Genomic DNA, 24913 nt, shown 5'->3' with positions numbered 1-24913 from the left:
CTACTACGGCGAAGGCTATCTTATGAATATTAATCAGGTAACACTGACGCCCGTTGACAACCTTCCAATGGTGACAGGCTTATATATAAATATTAATTAGGTAGCGCTGACGTTGCTTGTTACCTTCTACAGGCGAACGTTAGATTCATGAATATTAACAAAACCTTTCGCATAGTACGATTAGTAAACGCCGCTCCTGGTCGTCCGTCACATCAGCTCCGCAATACCGACAGGAGGCAAACGGGAAATTATAACTAAAAGACAGCTGTAAGAGTTTATTTATTTGTAAGAAACGAGTGTATTCCTGTTATTGGACTACCTGTATTAATTATTTCACCTATTTTGCCGACAAGACAATGCTTCAGTGTCTATCGGGAAGTTCGTGTGTGCGTGTCATAGAAGGTTACAAGTCTACGTGGTATTTCTTGGTCCTGGTGCTGGCGTATGTGGTGTATCTGATATTCGGGGCTTTAGTGTTTTCCGCGGTGGAACTGCCGTATGAAGAAGAGCTTCGACGAGAGCTTCGGACCGTGAAGCAGCAGTTTCTAGAGGATAATGAATGTCTGTCCGATGAAAGACTGGAGGAGTTTCTGGCCAGAGCGTTAGAGGCGAGTAATTACGGTGTGTCGGTTCTCAATAATGCCACGACTAACTGGAACTGGGATTTCACATCTGCACTTTTCTTCGCCAGCACTGTGCTTTCCACGACAGGTGAGCACAAACATTCTCTTGACAACACTAATAGCCTATGCTTGATAGGAATTTTTTTTTTTTTTTTTTTTTTGTATTCTAACCCAGCTGATTTATATACATATATAATTTACCATATGTTGTCATTCTTCACAATTTGTTACCTAAGAGGCTCAATGGCAGAAGAGAGGCCAGGACAGTGATGTCATTTTTGTAAGGTCGACCAGTCCTCTCTGATCTGTGATATAAGCATCATAGCTGACGCCTGTGATGTCTGACAAGCTTGGATGCTCTTGTTAAACAGCCCAGCCTAGTCTTTTTAGATTTGTGCAAGTACTAAAATATGCTTAAAACAAGCAAATAACTCTTGAAAAGAGACCTGCCTATGTATAATGGGTTCCCTCCCTCCATAAATAGTCAAAAGTCAACAAAGCTTTATAGGCCTGATTGTTAACATTTGCAATATATTAAATACTTGTACTAACATATAACAAGACGATAAAAAAGGAGGCAAATACAATATTTTCTTAACCTGCAAAAGGTTAAGGTGAAAAATAACAACAATAAAATAGGATACAGTGGGAGTTTACATACTTTCATCTTTCACAAACACACTTTATTTAGCATATTCTTTAATATTTTTTTTGCTAATTAAGCTAGTTTTACACAGAAATAAACAACACTTTGCAAAATGTAATTAAGTACATGAGATAAAAACATTTAAGTGTTCTAGAAAAAACTTAATGGGTGTTATTCCACATAGACCAAGTTTTTTCTAAAGGGCTTCATCATTTCAAATGACCAGCTGTGTCATGCAGTTGCTAATTGGTTTAATTATTTTTACTGATAGTAACTTTAAAATTTCAGTCAGTGCTCAATATGCTTTATTAAACATTAGTATAAAAGTAGCAACAAATAAAACAAGAAATGCAATAGTAGAAGTTGTTCTTTGGGACCATTTTTTTGTAGTAATGAGGAAGACCATCCTCACAAGTCTATTTTTAGAGTATTTGGTATATTTATTAGGATACTCTTACAAATACAGCAAAACAAGTGCATATTCATGTTTACAGTCCCCGTTGAGCTCTAGTGGTTTTGTAATTCACTGAGGATGATCTGTGGGCGATTTTGAAGGGTGTCTGAAGGATAAGCATGCAGTGTGTGTTGTGTTTCCAAGGATTATGTTACTTAATCCAGCAGGATTTATGCACTACAACAGGTGACACCCTTGACATTCCTGGTGACTTTCATTATGTCATTAAGAAGGTGTTTAAAACACAAATTAACTGGTTTGTCTGAGTAAAATGCTTGATGTGATTGTCTCAGAATGTACAAAAGACCTCTTCAAAGAGCTTTATGTGTTTTCTTTCCAGGGTATGGCCACAGCGTTCCTCTGTCGGATGGCGGTAAGGCCTTCTGCATCATTTACTCAGTGGTGGGAATCCCATTCACCCTGCTGTTCCTGACTGCGGTGGTCCAGAGGATCATGGAGTTCAGTACCCGCAGGCCCGTGGAGTACCTGCACCGGCGCTGGGGCATGTCCAAACCTCTGCTGGGTGCCCTGCACGCTTCCTTGCTGGCCATTATTACCATCTCCTGCTTCTTCCTTATACCTGCCATCATCTTCTCAGTACTGGAGGAGGAGTGGAATTTCCTAGAGTCCTTCTATTTCTGCTTCATCTCTCTTAGTACTATTGGCTTGGGTGACTATGTACCAGGAGAAGGCTACCACCAGAGGTTCAGAGAACTCTATAAATTGGGCATTACCTGTAAGTGAATCATTATTGATGTACAGAGTTATATATTGTACATTTCATTTTAATTTTACTTTCCTACATTCACACATGCACTACTGTTCAAAAGCTTGGGATCGCGAATGTTTGTTTAAAGCAGAACTAAGTAACTTAACATAAATAGTCCTTACGATGGTTAATTGACTTGTAGTGATGTGTTTGTGGCGTGCACTAACCCCCTCTGGCACGTCTACGCCAAAAAACAGCACTTGCAAGTTGAGCTGCGCCGACCCGACACAATCTTGCCTCATGTTCACGTTCATGCGAGAGTGACAAAATGCTTTATGGTAATTCAAAAACAATGTATATATTATAAGACTTTATAAGACAATTTCGAAAATTACCCACCTCCATCGAGATTTCTTGTACTGTATTTGCAAAACTACTGCGCTGGTGAGCGTTGTAGTCGTTGTAGTCCAGAGCTGCGCTTGGAGTATTTACGACAGTGTGATTCACTGAAGGAACCTGTAGGGGGAGCTTCGCAAATCTTACTGAGTTCCGCTTTAATGTTTTTTGAAAGAAGCCTCAAGCCTGTTATGTTCACCAAGGCTGTATTATTTGATCAAAAATACAATAAAACTGTAATATTGTGAAATATTATTATATATATTTTCTATTTTAATATATTTTAAAATGCAATTTATTCCTGGGATGGCAAAGCTGAATTTTCAGCAGCCATTACTCCAGTCTTCTGTGTCACATGATCCTTCAGAAATTATTCTACTATGACGATGTGTTGCTCAAGAAACATTTCTTATTATTAATGTTAAAAACAATAGAATATTTTTTCTGTAACAATGTAGAAGTCTTTACTGTCACTTTTGATAAATGTAATACATTCTTGCTGAATAAAAGTATTAATTTATTTCCCAAAAATTAGAACGGTAGTGTATGTGCTAGAGACAATAAAACGATTAGCTTAACTTTAAACTTGAACTTTAGCTTTTTTAACTTTGGTTGAACTTTAGCTTAAATTGCTAAAGACAAAGAGCTCCCTCAAGGGTCATTCTCCATCTCTCTTTAACCCTATCTGTCTTTCTCCTATACAGTCTATCTGATATTGGGCTTGATCGCGATGTTGGTGGTTCTGGAAACCTTCTGTGAACTTCAGCACCTGAAGAAGCTCAGGAAGATCTTCTACCTAAAGAAACAAAAAACAGAGGACCAGCTTAACATCGTGGATCATGATCACCTCTCCTTTGCTTCTGTGTCTGACCAGGCAGCCTCATTTAGAGAGGATAAGACTGATCTGTTTCCTGATGACATAGTCTCCACCTCACCTACTGCTACCTCTAATGGACCAATGGACCACTGAGGCAACCTGAAATTCCATTTTTGGAACCCGACACGTTAATGTTTGCGAAGCATCTCCACTAAGAGTGTAAATGTATTGTTAGTGTACTCTGCTGTCAAGTTAGCTGAAACCTACCATAGATATGAATACTTGAAACACCGGCTGAAGGTAAGTTAGAGTACTGTGGAAAATGATTGTATGAGTTCGTAGGATAATACATAATATCAGATGACATCATTCTTCATTCAGCTACTGAACTGAAAAACATTTTGTTACCAGGGTGTGTGTGTGTGTGTGTGTGTGTGTGTGTGTACACATGTTTTTCTGTCCTGTTGGGGGCTTCAACCTGAATGCACATTGACTCATGGAGACTTGTGTCATGGGGAAACAAGCTTATAGAATGAGTTTTTTTGAAAATGTTAAAATGCAGAAAATTTTCTGTGATGGGTAGGTTTAGGGGTGGGGTTAGTGTAAGGGGATAGAATATACAGTTTGTTCAGTATAAAAACCATTACGTCAGTGGAGAGTCCCCACAAGGATAGTAAACCAGTGTGTGTGTGTGTGTGTGTATGTAAAAGATAAATCCATCCATGAATTCTGAAAATAAATAGTTAACTGGTAAGTGGTCATAGACTAGCTGTACATATTCCATGTACTCTTCTTATTAGGTGACTTAAAAGGAATCCATGTCCTGTATTATATAATAATGTAAATTATGTTTTCTGGTTATAATAATTTGAAGAATTGCTTAAGCCTGGAATATACTACTCATCTTTTGTACATATTTTCCCCCGATTTGCAGTCTGGACAAGTCAACGCTACACTCTTAAAAATAAAGGTTCTTTATTGGCATTGACGGTTCCATAAAGAACCTTTAACATCCATGGAAACTTTCCACTGCACAAAAGTTTCTTTATAGTGGGAAAAGGTTTTTTAGATTTTTAAAATGTTATTCACACTAAGAAAAACCAGTTCTTTTATGAACTATCTACTAAAATTGTTCTTCTATGGCATTGCTGTGACCCTTTTAGAACATTTATTTTAAAAGTCTGAGCCAGTTTACCAATTTTAGGCAGTCAGTAGAGAGATTAAGCAGAAAATCACATAGTGTATAACAGGAGCAGATTTTTTTAGCTTCAGACTATGATTCCATCCAGTCAGAGGATATCAAACATGTTATCAAACTATTGTTTTCATTTGTCAGCAACAAGGCGCACAATTGTGCATAATTCTGTGTTCATAACTTGAAAGTCTTGTAGTGTTTGATCCTCAATCGTTTACTGTAAAGGTTGTGTAGTGTATTCCAGCCTGAACCCTATTCAAAGTCTGCAAGTGTACGATGCCTAGTGTTTTTTTTTTTGTGTTTTTTTTGCTTTTTTTTTTTGGACATGGGCAGGTCCCTGGTGAAGTTTTTTTCTACCATTCCATAACTCATAAAGGGAATTTAAAATATATTTTTAGTAGAGGCATCAGACAATCAAAAAGCTGTATAATTAATTTCTCCAATGAAGGGATTTTTTTGCCTTTAGTCATGTTGGCTCTTCTGAAGCCATTCTTTTTGTTGCAGTAGGCACTGTCCACCACCTAAGGGTGCTGTAGTGCATCGAGTGCCATTACTGTTGTATTGTAAGCAAAGAACAGAAGTCACATCAGTGCATCAGTATGCTCTTATGTGCGACTGGGTATATTGCTGAAGGAAATAAATCTTATTTTATCATTAATTTATGGTTTTCAGTTTTATATTTCGAATTTTATTGCACATGCCTAATAATGCTGAAAGTTGTGCATTTATTGTATGTTTCAAGACGCACTTTAACAAAACAGAATAAACTGGTTGTAGATAACGAATGTATTGTGTCCATTCTTCAGCCAATAGCAAGATGTTGTACATACACAACATACTTGCAGCACACATATTAAAATTAATCCAAACTCATCTCCTCCACCTCTCAGAGGTTACCTAGGTTATTTTGCTAGGCTATATCAGTGTGTTAAAACCTTGCTGGGGGCGAAGAGGCTTTGTGGACCCGAGCAGCTGTACGGTCTGTTAACAGTCTATCAGGATGCCTGCTCAGTGCTGTTAAAAGAGATATTTACTTTGTTGTTTGAAAGTGAATTTGATGCCATCCTGTAACAGTGGTGCTGAAATTGAGCCGAGGTTATGTTAACAAGGCCCCGCAGCTGTGCTCAGCTTGTTAAACTTGAACAGGACATATTTCAATAAGTTGTCCTCTGCTAAGAGCATGTGAAACTATAAATGACCTTCTTGAGTTCCCCTAGACATTCATCTGAATGTCACACTCATTATCATCACAGCATAAGATATTGTTGAGAACAATGAGTTTGTTAATAGACAATGTATTTTGCTTCTAGGTGATATAGGAGGTTATATTTCAGGGGTTTCTCCAAAAGTAAATAGTTCCCTCATATCATGGGAAAATGTTGTTTTTGAGTATATTTGGTATTCAGAATGATTTATTGTTTTTGATGCACTATTAACATTCAAAGGACAATTTAAGTTTTTTTTTCCATACCTCAGGAAAACTGATGGAGGTCTCAGTATGCTTCATGTACTGTAGGTATTGACATAGTATGAGATGTTTCTCCTAAAATTCCTAAGGAGAAAATATGCACAATTGAAACATTTGTTGACAAACTGTAAAAGTACACACCTCAATATGAATATGGATATATTATAGCAAATACTTTTAAATAATATAAAAGAAAAAAAAAAATATTAATAATATTTGATATATATTATATTTGAGATCTCGGACTGTATCAACAATCTGTGACAGGGGAGACACATTTTTAGACATTTTCAGATTACAAGGATCTTTTTCTCAGAAAATCTCCAGTCGTCTGCATTGAGTCCGGCAGAAGGGACCTCTGACCCGACGTATGACGAAGGTATTAACGAATGCGGAAGCACAGAGGATAGAGCAAAACAAAATGCTGGTCAGGAATTAGAAGTCTAAAATGAGAACTTTTAAAGGAAATTTCAGAGGATTTCAATATAAGAAAAGAGGAGCTACGTCATACATTGGGTCAGAGGTCACCCTTTTGCCGGAACTCGACTCTCTCGTGAATACGCGGATGACTGTCATTGATATTGATAAAAATAACAGATATTTTTCTTACAAAAATGCATCGCTTTGCTTCAGAAGGCCTTTATTAACCCCCTGGAGCCGTATGGATTACTTTTATGATGGATGGATATGCTTCTTTTGGGCTTCAAAATCTAGGATACCATTCACTCCCATTATAAAGCTTGGAAGAGCCAGGATATTTTTTAAATATAACTCTAATTGTGTTTGGCTGAAAGAAGAAAGTCATATACACCGAGGATGGCTTGAGGATAAGTAAATTATGGGATTATTTTCATTTTTGAGTGAACTTAACTTTTAATTGAATATATGCCATAACAGCAACACTATGAATTAAATTTGAATGATTTCACTCTTTTAAAGGGTTAGTTTACCCAAAATTGAAAATTATGTCATTAAAGGATTAGTCCACTTTTAAATACACTTTTCCTGATAAATTTACTCACCCCCATGTCATCCAAGATGTTCATGTCTTTCTTTCGTCAGTCGAAAAGAAATGAAGGTTTTTGAGGAAAACATTCCAGGATTTCTCTCCTTACAGTGGATTTCAATGGCTACCAACAGATTGAAGGTCAAAATTACAGTTTCAGTGCAGCTTCAAGGGCTTTAAACGATACCAGATGAGTAATAAGGGTCTTATCTAGCGAATCGATCGGTCATTTTCAGAAAAAACAAAATATAGCCTTGAACGTACTTTCCGCTTCCGCATTCTTCATAACGCTTACGTTGAATGTTCTACGCCTTCCCTATTCTACTTACGGAACGAACGCGGCGCCAGTTTCGTTTTTTCCGTAACTTGAATAGGGAAGGCGTAGGACATTCAGCGTAAGCGTTATGAAGAATGCGGAAGCGGAAAGTATGTTCAAGGCGATATTTTGTTTATAAAGTATAAACGGTTGTATTTTTTTTCGAAAATGACCGATCAATTCGCTAGATAAGACCCTTATTACTCATCTGGTATCGTTTAAAGCCCTTGAAGCTGCACTGAAACTAATTTTGACCTTCAACCTGTTGGTAGCCATTAAAATCCACTGGAAGGAGAATAATCCTGGAATGTTTTCCTCAAAAACCTTCATTTCTTTTCGACTGACGAAAGAAAGACATGAACATCTTGGATGACATGGGGGTGAGTAAATTTATCAGGAAAAGTGTATTTAAAAGTGGACTAATCCTTTAATGACTCACCCTCATGTCGTTCCAAACCCGTAAGACCTCCGTTCATCTTCGGAACACAGTTTAAGATATTTTAGATTTAGTCCGAGAGCTTTCTGTCCCTCCATTGAAAGTGTAGGTACGGTAGACTGTCCATGTCCAGAAAGGTAATAAAAACATCATCAAAGTAGTCCATGTGACATCAGTGGGTTAGTTAGAAGTTTTTGAAGCATCTAAAATACATTTAGGTCCAAAAATAACAAAAAATACGACTTTATTCAGCATTGTATTCTCTTCCGGAATCCTTTCCATTGAATTGATTCCATTGAATCCTTTCATCTGTTGGTGTTGGTAATGCACTTTTTTCGTCGTTGTTTTTGGCAATTAGGACATCCGCGACATGCACACTTATGCACCATTTTAAAAATATAGCAATACCAAAATACAAACAATGTAGAAAAGCTTGAATACAGCGTGCGTCTCCCTCAGACTGTAAACGAAGCTCGGGCGCACCGGATAACACGTCCACAGCGTCTTACATCAGCAGCGTCACTGCGGAGTCATGAACCCGGATTGACAACAGACACGGAAGAGAATACAATGCTGAATAAAGTCATAGTTTTTGTTATTTTTGGACCAAAATGTATTTTTGATGCTTCAAAAACTTCTAACTAACCCACTGATGTCACATGGACTACTTTGATGATGTTTTTATTACCTTTCTGGACAGTATACCGTACATACATTTTCAATGGAGGGACAGAAAGCTCTCGGACTAAATCTAAAATATCTTAAACTGTGTTCCGAAGATGAACGAAGGTCTTACAGGTTTGGAACGACATGAGGGTGAGTCATTAATGACTTCATTTTCATTTTTGGGTGAACTAACCCTTTAAGTTAGATGTCTGAAACAAAGATGTCTAAATTTAACTAATGGAATTACTGAATATAACCCCATGAATTACAATAAATATTACAACTGCATGCAACTCTGGGCCTTCTGAGCCAAATCATGGGGGAGCCATCTTACCCCAAGGGTCTAATTTTATCTTTTCACTTAAAAAAAAACAAAAAAAAAAAAACATCTTGCCCCAATTGGCATCTTACCCCATCGTACCCTTCTGTTCTCCTTGAAGAGAACAAACTATTGAATACTGCAGTTGTTATTTATAAATGTCTCCTTTTAACTTTGCCTTTGGTTTGTCCTTGATAAATGTGAACGATCTCCACCAGAGCGCTTCGATAGTTCTCACCCAAGATTTTTCAATTAAACTCTCTCTCCCATGGTCTGTATTTATCCAAGCCAGTCTGCCTTATTAGATGTCAGGTCTCGCTACAGTGTGTGCCAAGCTCAATTTTGAGTTAAGCGTATGCAGACCTCATGGCTTCTCCCCACGGCGTTCTCCAACGGAAGGTGTCGGGAGGGTATTGACGGCGCTGTCAGATGTTTTTGCTTAGCTAAGCACAGGTCTCCTGACTGTGGCTTGTGTGGGGTGGAGACGGCTCTTCCGATCGATAGGTGCCAACCAGTTACAATGAACTCCTCTTCACATACAGACACACACACACACACCGAGGCTCACACCCCCACTGTTAGCCATCTTTCAAAACCTGGCTGTGGACCGTGAAGCTGCCACACTGCAGGGAAAAGATCCCCACACATGATGTGCCGGCGCAATGCAGAAAGAGGAAGAAACTTCAACACCCTGTGTACTACTGTGTTCTCAGGAAGACAGGTAAAAACTTTTACATTTGATTAAGTGCTGAAAATCTAATCTGAGTGACAATTTAATGATAAAATTGCATAATGATGCTTTTAAGGTGTTTTATTAAGACAGCTTTGATTACCAGCATAGATCTTTTAATCCTCAACTTAATGTCTTAAAGTCTTGCTATTCTTTCTGCAATTTAATTTAGAAATCTGGCTTTAAAACATTTTTATAACAAGCAGCCATTTTACAGGTTGCAATTATGTTCATGTGAAATATAAAACTGGTTATATGTCTTTGTTAAATTTGCTAAAATAAATGGTAACACTTTACAATAAGGTTTCAATTGCTAACACTAATTCAATTCAACATTTTCTAATGCATTTTTAAAATCAAAAGTTGTATTAGTTATGCACTCTGAACAATGAACAAACAATTAGATGTTTACTAATATTAAAAAAAAGATTCATAAATGATTTAAAAATTATATTGCTGATAGTTAGTTTAAGCATTATGCATGGTTAGTTAGATAATGAATTAACTAATGAGACTTTATGGTAAAGTGCAACAAAATAACTTAATGTTTTTAAACAGCAGCAATGAAAAATGCCATAAACTATAGTGAAAAAATGTGGAACCTTTTTAATAAAATTATGTATTTATGAACTAACATAGTCTACATGTAGCCTGCTGTATATGTGAAAATTAACATATTCATGGTGCTTGCTAAGATCGGCATCACTATTAAAATTGCTCATATTTAATAGATGTGAAAGATTGGACGTTGCATTAAACTTTGGCATGTAACTTCCGTTCTGCAACGTTTGTGTTACAGACATGAATGAGTTCTCAAATCGTCTGGTTCGATGATAAAATATTGCTGCTATGCACTTTCTTAGCAATCAGATTTAAGATTTTTTTTTTTTCTGGTGGACAATAAAATTAAGGTAAAAAATCTGTACCTTTGAAGGTAAAAAAATCTTTACACCGAAAGATTAAACGGACATTATATTGACTCCAGCTGTTTGTTGGGACCAGAGTGTTAGTAACACACAAAACATATGCTAATACCCAGTCAGAATGCCTTAGCAACCGCATAGCAACACCCTGGTAACCACCCACAACATCCTAGAAATGTAATAATTATGCATATTATGAGCATGTATGATATACATATGGGTATGGGATCGGTCTTTGCCTGCAATGTTGTCTTCCTGGGTAGCTTACCACCCTCCAAGAGCCACTTCCTTCCTCATCTACTCTTGGCCAGTTTCCTTCTTTTCCCCCTGCCATGCACTGGCATCTCTGCTGTGCCAGACAGATGGGCTGTGCTGGGCTGCTGTGTTTGCTGCAATGTAGCTGTTCACCCAAAGGAAAATACACTGACACTACAGTCAGTCAGCGGTTATAAATTTTTATTTTTTTTTTTGTGTGCAAATAATGCAAAATATAGCCTATTTGTGTGTATTAATATACATACATACTATCTATGAAATTAGCATTCAGTCTGCCATTTTATTCCAAAAAATAACGATTACACAATTCCTTTATGTATGCACATGCACTATTATACATTGTTAGTAACCAAATTAAATAAATTAGTGTGAGTCTGAAAAGTGTGTTTTAAGAGAGTTTATCGGTGGTCCACAGGGGTAAACTCATCCATAAAAGATGAAAAACATCCATATGGGTGGATTAGAAGCTCATAATTTATAAGAATTTTGGGTCTGCGCAGGCGCACTGCGTTCACAGGTGGTCGTGTCTTCATACAGCAGTGAAGCTCCAGCTTAACGCCATGGATCTCCTTTTGACTATTTACCTTGGACAATCACGATTTCTAAATGCTTGATTCTTTAATTGCTTCTTAAAATGGGCTCATCAGAGTGCCGTATGAAACAGAACTTCTCTGTCTCAGTCTCAGAGTGAGTTATACATTTCTTGGCGAATAAATATGAGAGGCTTCAAAACGAGCGCGTGCGCACGAAGTGCTCATTGAATTTAAATACATTCTTCATGCATTCATCAATGCATTCGTCTAGCTTGCAATGATATGTACCATAAACAAGTTTACACTATTCAGCGCAACGGCAAGTTCTGTCTGTCGCGAACGCGCGCGCTCGCAGTTTTGCACAGTTTCATTGATTGGCAGCATTTTGTCGTATTGCGTTGTGTCGTGATTCTAATTTGGAGTGTTGACGGTGTGTTTACATGCAGGTTGGTTCTTCTAAGCACTACATTTCCGCTGAGATCCACTGTGTTCTGATGTCTCTTCTTTAACTTCAGGGGAATGATAAAGCCTTCAGACATGAGTCCGCGCCGATTGTCAGACATCAGTCCTCAGATCAGACAGCTGAAATCCCTCGTCATTGATGAAGAACTAAATGAAGCATTGAAGTCATCGAGATCGGTCGAGTACATCAACAACGCGTCCATAGAAGAGCGGATTCTGAGGATCACTGGTTACTATGGCTATGAGCCCTGGAACGAATCTATCAGAGGTAACTTAGTACCCTTGATTCATACTTGTGTTTGAGTTAGGTAAAGACTTGAAGGAATATTATGTGTTCAAGTCACCTTGAACTCAAAATAGCCGACATTTTTTTTTAATGGAATATTGCAGTATTTATTATAAATGACTTATCCGTGCACATTATTATTATTATTTAATTCATGGACATCTTTAATCAAAATAACTTCTCCTCCCACTTGCAATGACATCTTTTCTCTGATGATGTGTTTACTGGCGCGAGGGCGGGACAGCCTGTCACTCAATCAATAGTGGTGCAGGTTCCCATTTAAAAAAAAAAAACCCATTAGTTGCGTCCCAAATGACGCACTATACACTATGCACTTATACACTATGTACTTGTGCACTATGCACTCATCCATGTATTGCGTGAATTGTATAAGGTTATTTTGTCATTTAACGGAGTCCGATCCTCCCTTCCCCTCCGCTACGTAATTAAAGCTGCGACAGTTGAGTGCACGAAGTGTCCAACATTCCACACTTCGTTTCTTTTACTGTCTATGTTTTTTCCGTTAATTTAGTGCATCATCCGGGTATTTAAAGTGCACTTTTTCTTTTTGGAATTTTCAGTGTGAACGCACTACTGCACTCATAGAATAGTGCACAAGTACGCGAATTGGGACGCACCTATTGACTTTGGTATGATGGAACCGGAAGTGCTAAAATGCTAACTTCACTTTGTAGGCTAATTGGCAGTTAGCATCACACTGGTTCTCTCAACAAAAACCCAAATGGATTTTTCCATAGGCTCTGTGATCAACAAAAGTTTATTATACTTGCACGTTTTGTCCATAATGATAATTTTCACAGATGAACACAACTTTTATGAATTTTGAAGCTTAAATGCAGTTGCCAGAAGTAAAAAGCTAAAGGTAATGAACTACACCACTGTCGCACAAGTTCGACGTCACCGCCACTAGCTTCCGACAACTCTTTCACCCTGCGTCTCAATCAGCTCCCTAGTTCCCTAGGTCGTGAATCAGTATATCATGAAAGTGAATGCGGCTGATTCCCTGATCAGTGCCCTGACTACTGAACTAGGGAGCTGATTGAGACACACGGTCAGTTTTTATAGAGAATACGAATCTGACGTCACGCCGCATTGAGTTCTGGGTAACTTCTTTGTTTATTCGCCATCTTGACAGGATCGCGCAGCCTTTCCATTATTGAGTTTAGTGCAGTAATTTGTTTTCTGTCATGATTGTGAAAAATGTCACCATTGTATGTCATTAATGCTGCATCGATAATTGTGATAGTAACTCAGATCATCGTTCTGAGAGAAAACAAGACAGTGAAAAACGTTTTTTCGCCTTTTCTACGTGTAAAAACACCAAGGGAACACCAAGTCGAGGAGATGACGAGAAGACGCCGGATGGCAAATCTATTCATAATTGCACTGATTAAACCCACTGCTTATCACTCAATAAAAGAATCACATTGCTAAGTGTTTTTGAATGTTTTGATTTCGTTTGGTTTAATAATTAACATTACCTTTGCAAGTCTGACTCTCACTGCGCTCGTGAATTAGCAGAACTTGAAAACGCTTCATGTGACAAACAAACAATTCTGTATATTTATTAAAGCATACTGCGTGGAGATACGCAAATGAGCCCAAAATATGAACGCAACACGTTTATAAAAAGGGTTTCCTCTCGTGTCCTCTCAAGAAAAGGCTTAATGCACTTAGACTGATATTAAAGAGACCAGATTCTATTTACAAATAAAGCACATGCTGAAAAACGGATGAGACCAAAATATAAACTTTCAGTATCACTTAAAATGCAAGCATTTTATACATTTTCTTCATAACGTTTTTTATAAAGGTATGAAACTGCTTAGTGTGGTTGTCATTTGTTAAAATAAATATAAAAATACATTGTGTTCGTGTCCGCTGAATTTGACCCATAATCTCTGATTCTCCTCATCCGTGATCGTGGAAAAGGGGGATTACAATGACAACAGTTGTAGGCCTACTCAGTATGCTCGTTTAAGCACCATTTAAACGTTTCCAACATATAAATGAATCGACTTTTCTCAGTGTGTTGATCACATAGATTTATTTGGATATTCATACGATGGCTGAAGCAGTGGTGAGCGTCCAGCGTGCGACACGGTAAACAGATCAACATTGTAAACGAAATTCTACAAAACTTCAGTGAAAAATAAATAAAATGATCATGCGACGCGATAAAATAGCTTCTATTCCCTGCAAACGATACCATTAAAAATGTTAACGTTCCACTTAATGGCAGAAACAAAACAAAAGGTAAACAAGAATCCGTATTAATTTCAGTACGAGTAATAGAGGGCGATCCTGTCAAAATGGCGGCGCCGCCCCGGCATGCAACGAGGCGTGACGTCGGTTCGTATTCTCTATATAAAGATATTTTCCCAAAACGTTTGAGTTAGAATAGTTTATAAGTGCACAATTATAAGCATAACAAGGCTGTAAAAGCAGACTGAGCTTACCTGTTCGGTTTGATGATGTTTAATGTCGTCGACAGCCTCTGTAGTCCTGTTTAGCCACTTGTTAGCAACCGCCTTTTTCAAGACATGTAACAGCTTTTAAAAAATCTTGAGTGGGGTGAAGTTGGCCTATTTTATGTCGTAGAATAAAATGTGAGCTTGTGTTCACCACAGACCTTATTTCCCATTTAAAAAAACCCATTGACTTTGGTATGATGGAACCGGAAGTGCTAAAATGCTAACTCGTTTCTGCGTTTTGGCCTATAAAGTGATGTCGTACCTGAGCCACTCTATTCCCGATGGACAAAATCAAGCCATGCCTTACATTTAACTTTTTATTATTATTATTATTATTATTATTATTATTATTATTATTAAAGAAATAACAAAACAATTACAATGTACAATTTCAAATGCTAGATGTAAACAATATTATAAGGATACTTTAAACTTACATCTACTTGTTTGAGAAGCTGTTTCACTCGGATATACATCACAATAGAGAAGAAAAGACTTTCACAACTTCAGTTTGTAGAACTCTAATTCATATAGTTACAGTTATAGCTCTTTACCCTTATCTTATATCCTATGTAGAGAATCAAAACAGTATTACATGTATGTCATTATATTGCATTATACATGCATTATGTAGTAAGTCCTTGTTAAAGGTTTAAAGTTTCAAGCGAGGACTGTTTCTTCTTGCTGTTCAGCTGTTTGTCCAGTCTGTGAGTTTGATAGATGTTTTTTTACATGATAGGTGAACATCTTTGCTCTATGGTGTAAACAAACACATCAATCAGAGTCCAGCTTCACACCCCTACATCTATCTGAGCTCCTCTGCAACCCCACGCACAAACATTTCATCATTTCTTAAGAATAGTGTTGACACAGGCACAAGCAAAAAAATCTATCACCTATTTGAAAAAAAAACAGCTGAATCATTTAAAGACAACTTTCTGTTACTTTCTGTACTCAATAAAAAAACAAAATGCAATTTTTAGGTCATCATAACCTGAGTTATGATGTGCCGCTCTGGCAGTGATTCTTCTATGCATAAGAAGGTAACTGAGTCAGAGCCCAGATTTGCTGAGTCATCAGGGCCAGACGAGGTCTCTCTCAATTCTCATTTCCATTCCTCCACTCACTGCATCATATAATTTACATTTTGATTTTAGTTAAAATTTTAGTAACTTTGTTATGTGTTTTTGTATTTTTTTTTTTTATGTCTAGTTTTTATTAATTTTAGTTTTTGTTATTTTAGTACATCAAGTTAAACTAAATGAAATGAGAAATGTTGTCTTGGCAAATTAACTGAAATAAGTTTTTAGTAGTTCTAGTTAATTAATAACCCATGCACCGTCATGTCTTTGTTGCGCAGTTATCTCTACACTCTCCTGCATGTAGTCATTGAAGCGTACCACAGCAGCTCCTTTAATTAACCCTAAAGCTGATGAGACCTCTAACCCCTGAGAATATAAGCTGCGATCCCACCGTTTAGAGCATTTGAAGTGAGCAGATCTAATTTAATCGAAGTGATGCAGCAAAGCATCTTTAAAACTTAATAGAGTGAGAATGTTTCCTCAAGCTCATGTTTGGTAGATGTGGTGGCATTGTCTTGACACCCCCCACCCCAACCATTCACACCTCTAGCAACTGTTTTTAGTTAATAGATTGCCAATATATTTGGTTTTTGAATCATTGGATTATCATTTAAAGGCCCAATCATTAACCACTCTAGCATCACCTCATAATACCAGGGTCAATGTGTGCTGCACTGAGCTGGCACTCGTATGACATTATCTGTCCCATAGTTTGGTCCATGGTGTGGCTAATATAATGAGGGTCACCATGATTTTGCTAAGTTATAACAATTATAACAGCATTTCTGTCTGAAAATTACCCCTAAACCTAACCCTATCCATAACTTATTCCTAAAATCAGAGGGAAATGATAAGTGAATTACACTGATGTAGAAGCACCTAACCCTGGCTGTAAGCTTAAACTTGACATAAACTGTAAACTTGTCCCTCAAATCTGGTTGATTGTAAATGTTGTTCCAGGATCAACAAAGATTCACCAATAAGGTCACATTTGTTCTGTTGACCAACTGCTTCTTGAGGACAGTCTATCTGCCTCCTTGTCCTCCTTGCATTGACAGTTCTGTCCTTCAGACCTGGCTGGTCCTGGACAGTGTACTAAATGTCTTCCTAAAGGCCATGAGGACAAAAGTATGGTATATAAAGCAGAAATTAAATGCCTTGTAATACAATTAATGGTTTTCTAGAAACAATGTTACAGCTTCAGTACCCTGGACAGCAATACATTTGATGATCTTGTGTATTGCTTCTTGTTATCTGTTCTTGTATCTTGTATCTTGTTTTATAATGTTTTATAATCATGTCTTATACTTTAAAAAAGCCTAAGGACAGGTCAAAAATAATTTATGTGGTATTGTAAATTACATCATGCCACAAATATAGAGGTTTCAATCCCAGAGTAAAAAGAAATTGACTTTTTCTTACTATATTTTCTATACTATATTACACAGGTGTGACTTTACAGTATTTCTTATAGCTGTAACTCTATATCTCCCAATTGTAGAGAACCAGTATATCTCCCTTATACAGTACCATTTAAAAGTTTAAGCTAAGTAAGATGTGTTTTCTTTAAATTAATACTTGTATATTCTGCAAAGATGCATTAAAGGTGCCGTAGAATGTCTTTTTAAAAGATGTAATATAAGTCTAAGGTGTCCCCTGAATGTGTCTGTGAAGTTTCAGCTCAAAATACCCCATAGATTTTTTTTTAATTAATTTTTTTAACTGCCTATTTTGGGGCATCATTAAATATGAGCCGATTTAGGCTGCGGCCCCTTTAAATGCTCACGCTCCCCGCCCACGGAGCTCGCGCTTGCCTTAAACAGCATAAACAAATTTCACACACCTAATATAACCCTCGAAATGGATCTTTACATAGTGTTCATCATGCAACATGTCTAATCGCGTAAGTATGGTATTTATTTGGATGTTTACATTTGATTCTGAATGAGTTTGATGGTGCTCTGTGGCTAACGGCTAATGCTACACTGTTGGAGAGATTTATAAAGAATGAAGTTGTGTTTATGAATTATACAGACTGCAAGTGTTTAATAATGAAAATAGCGACGGCTCTCTTGTCTCCGTGAATACAGTAATAAACGATGGTAACTTTAACCTCATTTAACAGTACATTAGCAACATGCTAATGAAACATTTAGAAAGACAATTTACAAATATCACTAAAAATATCATGTTATCTTATCATGGATCATGTCAGTTATTATTGCTCCATCTGCCATTTTTCGCTGTTGTTCTTGCTTGCTTACCTAGCCTGATGATTCAGCTGTGCACAGATCCAGACGTTAATACTGGCTGCCCTTGTGTAATGCCTCGATCATGGGCTGGCATATGCAAATATTGGGGGCGTACACCCTGACTGTTACGTAACAGTCGGTGTTATGTTGAGATTCGCCTGTTCTTCGGAGGTCTTTTAAACATATGAGATTGATATAAGAAGGAGGAAACAATGGAGTTTGAGACTCACTGTATGTCATTTCCATGTACTGAACTCTTGTTATTTAACTATGCCAAGATAAATTCAATTTTCAATTCGATGGCACCTTTAAATTGATCAAAAGTGACAGTAAATGCATTTATAATGTTACAAAAGATTTATATTTCATATAAATGCTTTTCTTTTTATCTTTCTATTCATCAAATAATCCTTAAGCAGCACAAATGTTTTCAACATTGATAATAAGTCATGTTTCTTGAGCACCAAATCAGCATATCATAAGGATCATGTGACACTGAAGACTGGAGTAATGATGCTGAAAATTCAGCTTTGCCATCGCAGGAATAAATTACATTTTAAAATATATTAAAATAGGAAACAGTTATTTTAAATTGTAATAATATTTTACTGTATTACTGTTTTTCCATCTTTTTAAATCAAATAAATGCAGCCTTGGAGACCATTAGAAGCTTCTTTTAAAAAACATAAAAATTCTTACCAACCTCAAACTTTGCTTGATTCCTGCTGTCAGGTACCAGGTTTTTGTTGAAACATTACTTGATTTGAGTTAAAGTTACAGTTCAGAAATGATGATATATATTTTATGTACTGCATTTCAGCTTTGTTATGCAAATTTCCCCATAGTACAGCATGAAAGTTTATTGCTGAAAGAAAAGAACTGTCAGTACAGTACAGTTAAATGCCTGTGGCTATTCTTATAACTTTGTATTATGCAATTATGTTGTCTGTATCTGCAGGGGAGGACCGATCCAGCAGTGAGAAGGTGGAAGTGAAGGTAGATGGCCAGTCTGCTACAGGAACAGTCAAATCAGATTGTGTGAACAGGCTGCAGAGGCTCCGCTGTTGTTTGCGTATGATTGCAGTCCACCTGCGCAGAGCACTGTGGGGTGTTACTATGGTGATCTGCATCTGCGCATCTTGGTCAGGCTGCACTCAGTTGGCCAAAATAACCGTCAGGCACTTGAATGTCCCGTTCACCCTCACTTGGTTCTCCACCTCCTGGAATTGTGCCATCTTCCCGCTTTACTACCTGGGTCACCTGTGCTGTAGCAAGGACAGACAGACCCCCAGACAGCGCTTCAGGTGAGACAGGTTGTGTTTCCTTTCATGCAAAGAGATCTTTCTGATTCTGTGACTTACAAAACTTCACTGAGTTTCAAAATGAAAAGTGTTTGCAAAAGTGCTGCACTGTGTAATATTTTGGATTTATGCAGACACCTCAATTTGGCTTGCAGAACCAGAGCGACTGTTGACTTTGCAGTTCTGCTGGGCCGGGCTGCTCAGATAGAGGACTTGACCTTAACCTCATTTTCTTAACAATGTCCCATGACATTTTTGTCCTTTTCATGAGTTCAGCACAACAGAATTTTTTAAAGGTTTAATCTTTTGTACTGAGCAGCACTTTTGAAAGTAGGTGTAATTTAACATTATCTAATTATTTCTAAATTGGGTTGTTGGTTTTATCATGTTTTAGAACTTGTTCTTCTTCTTAAAGTCATCATGAAATCAAAATATATTTATTAACACGTTATCAATGTGCACATCTTATTGTGCTTATTGCGCTCAAGAAAGAAAAAGTGTTTGTCTTTGTAATCTTAAAAATAGAATTGCTTGCTCCACCTCCGAAATGATTTTCCTTGTCTTTTTAGTTTACTATACTATAATACTATTGTATTATTATTTCCCCCCCCCAAATTTTGGCAGTTTATTGCAATTATTTAATGATGGTTATGGCAGTATTAGCAATAAAAGCTTACCAATGCTGCATTTATTTGATCAAAAATACAGTAAAAACAGTAATATAGTATTACATTATTACAATTTAAAATAGCTGTGATTAAATTGAATACAGAAAATAGTATTATAATTTAAAATAGCTGTTGTCATTTTAATATATTTCAAAATGTAAATTTTCAACAGCCATTACTCTAGTCTTCCGTATCACATGATCCTTCAAAAAACATTCTAATATGCTAATTTGGTGCCAAATAAACATTTTGTATTATTATTAATGTTGAAAACAGTTGTACTGCTTAATATTTTTGTGGAAACCATGATACATTTTTTCAGGATTCTTTGATGGATAGAAAGTTCAATGTTCAAACTTTTAAAGGTGCCCTAGAACTTCTTTTTGTAATATAAGTCTAAGGTGTCCCCTGAATGTGTCTGTGAAGTTTCAGCTCAAAATACCCCATAGATTTTTTTTAATTAATTTTTTTAACTGTCTATTTTGGGGCATCATTAACTATGCACCGATATATAGGTTGCGGCCCCTTTAATTCTCGTGCTCCCCCTCCCCCGGAGCTCGCGCTTGCCTTGAACAGCATAAACACAGTTTACATAGCTAATATAACCCTCAAAATGGATCTTTACAAGATGTTCGTCATGCATACTGCTTGCATACATCGGATCATGTAAGTATAGTATTTATTTGGATGTATTACATTTGATTCTGAATGAGTTTGAGGCTATGCTCCGTGGCTAAAGCTAACATTACACACTGTTGGAGAGATTTATAAAGAATGAAGTTGTGTTTATGAATTATACAGACTGCAAGTGTTTAAAAATGAAAATAGCTACGGCTCTCTTGTCTCCGTGAATACAGTAATAAACAATGGTAACTTTAACCACATTTAACAGTACATTAGCAACATGCTAACGAAACATTTAGAAAGACAATTCACAAATATCACTAAAAATATCATGTTATCATGGATCATGTCAGTTATTATTGCTCCATCTGCCATTTTTCGCTGTTGTTCTTGCTTGCTTACCTAGCCTGATGATTCAGCTGTGCACATCCAGACGTTCTGCCCTTGTCTAATGCTTGATCATGGGCTGGCATATGCAAATATTGGGGGCATACACCCCGACTGTTACGTAACAGTCGGTGTTATGTTGAGATTCGCCTGTTCTTCGGAGGTCTTTTAAACAAATGAGATTTATATAAGAAGGAGGAAACAATGGAGTTTGAAACTCAGTGTATGTCTTTTCCATATACTGAACTCTTGTTATTCAACTATGCCAATATAAATTCAATATTTAATTCTAGGGCACCTTTAAATGATGGCATATGTTGGTCACTTGTTTGCTGCTTTTCCTTCACTTTACAGTCCAAAAAAAAAAAAAAAAAAAAAAAATATATATATATATATATATATATATATATATGTGTGTGTGTATGTATGTTTGTGCGTGTGTTATTTTGTGTAATTTGTTAAGAAATTTGTACAAAGGCACAATGTAAGCGTCTTTTTTTAAGCAATTAAGCATAAGATTTTAGTTCAAACATATTTAAGATCAGGAATGTATGCTCAGTCAGGTGTGCACAAACAATTGTCTATCTATGTTACAAAAAAGCATATTGTAAATGGTAGAATGATAAATGATGGTATGATACATTATTTTCATGTGTGTGGTTTCACATTAGAGAGTGTTGTCAGTTCTTGGGAGATGACGGGCTGTCTCTGAGAATGCTGCTTTCTCGCGTGGCCCCTTTTGGAGTGCTGTATACTCTCACCAGCTACCTTTACCTGCAAGGCCTTCGCAGAATCCCCGCCACTGATGCCTGTGCCCTTTTCTGCTGTAGTCGTGCCTTTGTCTTCCTAATATCCTGGATTGTCCTGCGGGATCGCTTCATGGGAGTGCGGGTGAGTCTATGATGTATAAATTGTTATATAAAATGCTTTTATAGTGACTATACTGTTGTAATTTAGAGTCTACTCTGGATTTTCCTAAACAGTTTTTCTGTATTCTGTTTGATCACAGATTGTAGCGGCCATTTTAGCCATTGGGGGCATTGTTATGATGACATATGCCGATGGTTTCCACAGCCATTCTGTTATTGGCATCTCCCTTGTGGTTGCATCTGCATCAACAGCAGCTATATACAAAGTAAGAGAGGATTATATATACTGTAGCACAACAAACACATCTTAGATTGTCATACACCATTGACCTGTGTTTCAAATGAACATGTAATTATTTCATTCTCTTTTTAGCTGTAAAGATGTATTCATAATGATTTTTCAGGTTCTGTTCAAGCTTGTTCTGGGTAGTGCAAAGCTGGGTGAAGCAGCTGTGTATCTTACAGTCCTCGGCGGAGCTAATTTGGTCTTCATTAGCGCTGTACCTCTAATCCTGCTTCTCACGGGGGCCGAGGACTTTGTTTCACCTAGAGATTTGCCATGGCCAAGCATCTGTGGCATGTCCGCTCTTCTTCTGGGTAAGACGATGGACACAAATACACAAGCTTCTCTTATGTACTCAAATTGCCATCTTCCCTTAAAATTATTAGCAATGTTGATTTTTCTTTGGTTGCCCCCTTAGTGTTCAACTTCCTCTTGAATTTTGGTGTTCTGATAACACTTCCTACTCTGATTTCTCTGGGCGTTGTCCTCAGTGTTCCTGTCAATGCTGGTGAGTCACTTGTTGTTTTTAAAATGACATCATAACCTTTAAAAACATAAAGCATAAAATTGACTAAATATATATTGAAATTTAATTTATTCAGTTTTCCCGAAAATCTCTGCTTTAAAATCTCATTTGTACAGTTTGTGAAAATATATTACAATTTAAAAGAACTGTTTTCTATTTTGATATGTTTTTTTTTTAAATGTAATTTATTCCTGTGATGGCAAAGCTGAACAGTCAGCATCATTATTCCAGTCTTCTGTGTCACATGATCTTTTAGAAATCATTCTAATATGCTGATTTGGTACTCATAGGTTTAGTTTCTGTTATTAATTACTAACCCTCATGTCGTTCCAAACCCGTAAGAACTTCGTTCATCTTCAGAACACAAATTAAGATATTTTTGATGAAATCCAAGAGGTTTTTTTTTTTATCTCCCATAGAAAGCAACAAAATTACCTCATTCAAGGTCCAGAGTAGTAAGACATTGTTAAAATAGTCAATGTGACTACAGTGGCATCGAGAATACTTTTTGTGTGCAAAAATAATAATGACTTTATTCAACAATTTTCAACAATTTTACCCTGTCATTCTCCTATGCAGTTTACGTTGCAGACACATTGCAGAGCTTCCAGGTTCTATGCCAGAACGCACACTCAGTATTGGCCGGTTCCTGCATCAGCATCACACGCGTGCTGCTCATGCACAGGATCGGCCAATACTGAGCCGGCGTTCGGACGTAAACAAAGAAGCTCTATACTGTGTTCACTTCTTCAACTGCATAGGAGACTGAAAGGGTAGAGAAGAATTTGTTGAATAAAGTCATTATTTTTGTTGTCTTTCTGGTCTTAACATTCTTTATTACTTCTCTGGACATGAATGTGTTAATTTCGTTGCTTTCTATGGGAGATAAAAACCTCTCTGATTTCATCAAGAAATATTTCTTATTATTATCAGTGTTGAAAAGAGTTGTGCTGCTTAAAGGTGCCCTAGAACTTCTTTTTAAAAGATGTAATATAAGTCTAAGGTGTCCCCTGAATGTGTCTGTGAAGTTTCAGCTCAAAATACAAAATACCCATAGATTTTTTTTAATTAATTTTTTTAACTGCCTATTTTGGGGCATCATTAACTATGCACCGATATATAGGTTGCGGCCCCTTTAATTCTTGTGCTCCCCCTCCCCCGGAGCTCGTGCTTGCCTTGAACAGCATAAACACAGATTACACAGCTAATATAACCCTCAAAATGGATCTTTACAAGATGTTCGTCATGCATGCTGCTTGCATACATCGGATCATGTAAGTATAGTATTTATTTGGATGTATTACATTTGATTCTGAATGAGTTTGAAGCTGTGCTCCGTGGCTAAAGCTAACATTACACACTGTTGGAGAGATTTATAAAGAATGAAGTTGTGTTTATGCATTATACAGACTGCAAGTGTTTAAAAATGAAAATAGCGACGGCTCTCTTGTCTCCGTGAATACAGTAATAAACGATGGTAACTTTAACCACATTTAACAGTACATTAGCAACATGCTAACGAAACATTTAGAAAGACAATTCACAAATATCACTAAAAATATCATGTTATCATGGATCATGTCAGTTATTATTGCTCCATCTGCCATTTTTTATTATTGTTCTTGCTTGCTTACCTAGTCTGATGATTCAGCTGTGCAGATCCAGACGTTCTGCCCTTGTCTAATGCCTTGATCATGGAGCTGGCATATGCAAATATTGGGGGCGTACACCCCGACTGTTACGTAACAGTCAGTGTTATGTTGAGATTCGCCTGTTCTTCGGAGGTCTTTTAAACAAATGAGATTTATATAAGAAGGAGGAAACAATGGCGTTTGAAACTCACTGTATGTCTTTTCCATGTACTGAACTCTTGTTATTCAACTATGCCAATATAAATTCAATATTTAATTCTAGGGCACCTTTAATATTTTTGTGGAAACCATGATACCTGTTTTTTCATGATTTTTTTAATGAATGGAAAATTCTAAATAACAGCATTTATTTGAAACAGAAATCTTTTGTAACATTATAAATATTGTTTCTGTCACTTTTGATCAACTAAATGCATCCTTGCAAAATAAATGTATTATTTTTTCCCCCAAAAAGAAATCTTACTGACCCCAAGCTTTTGAATTGTAGTGAATTGTCAGAAATTGCATATGGTT

The 24913-nt window shown here is 36.9% G+C and overlaps 2 protein-coding genes and 1 long non-coding RNA gene across 8 annotated transcripts in view; 2 read left to right on the top strand and 1 right to left on the bottom strand.

Annotated features, from left to right (window-relative positions):
* Positions 1 to 148: 148 nt before the first annotated feature.
* kcnk1a (potassium channel, subfamily K, member 1a) lies at positions 149 to 5621 on the top strand. The gene is made up of 3 exons (XM_048170098.1): positions 149 to 711; positions 2064 to 2459; positions 3533 to 5621. Exons 1-3 carry the CDS (start codon positions 357 to 359, stop codon positions 3796 to 3798), a joined length of 1017 nt encoding a protein of 338 aa, XP_048026055.1. The 5' UTR covers positions 149 to 356; the 3' UTR covers positions 3799 to 5621.
* LOC125255116 lies at positions 3328 to 14911 on the bottom strand. Its single transcript, XR_007181834.1, has 3 exons — positions 14742 to 14911; positions 6312 to 6392; positions 3328 to 3624 (listed from the first exon to the last, which is right to left on the bottom strand). It is a non-coding gene; the product is annotated as an uncharacterized LOC125255116 (long non-coding RNA).
* Positions 11364 to 24913, top strand: part of slc35f3a (solute carrier family 35 member F3a) — a 21874-nt gene continuing 8324 nt past the window's right edge. For 2 of the 6 annotated variants that reach the window (XM_048170094.1, XM_048170090.1), the window contains exons 1-7: positions 11674 to 11959; positions 12029 to 12243; positions 19049 to 19394; positions 21742 to 21961; positions 22080 to 22205; positions 22344 to 22536; positions 22641 to 22730. In XM_048170094.1, coding sequence (XP_048026051.1) covers positions 11796 to 11959; positions 12029 to 12243; positions 19049 to 19394; positions 21742 to 21961; positions 22080 to 22205; positions 22344 to 22536; positions 22641 to 22730 — 1354 coding nt within the window. In that variant the 5' untranslated portion in view covers positions 11674 to 11795. The other 4 variants (XM_048170091.1, XM_048170092.1, XM_048170093.1 and 1 more) reach the window with 4 other exon arrangements.

The sequence above is a fragment of the Megalobrama amblycephala genome, linkage group LG20 (assembly GCF_018812025.1).
Source record: "Megalobrama amblycephala isolate DHTTF-2021 linkage group LG20, ASM1881202v1, whole genome shotgun sequence".
Lineage (NCBI taxonomy): Eukaryota > Metazoa > Chordata > Actinopteri > Cypriniformes > Xenocyprididae > Megalobrama > Megalobrama amblycephala.
The sequence above is the reverse complement of the archived record's forward strand: the minus strand, read 5'-3'. Positions and strand labels throughout refer to the sequence as shown.

Excerpts from the sequence above, each read along its gene's own strand:
- kcnk1a (XM_048170098.1), top strand. The coding sequence starts at position 357 with ATGCTTCAGTGTCTATCGGGAAGTTCGTGTGTGCGTGTCATAGAAGGT. Across the intron at positions 712-2,063 it reads CACTGTGCTTTCCACGACAG|GGTATGGCCACAGCGTTCCT; the intron begins GTGAGCACAAAC and ends TTTTCTTTCCAG. Across the intron at positions 2,460-3,532 it reads CTATAAATTGGGCATTACCT|TCTATCTGATATTGGGCTTG; the intron begins GTAAGTGAATCA and ends TCTCCTATACAG.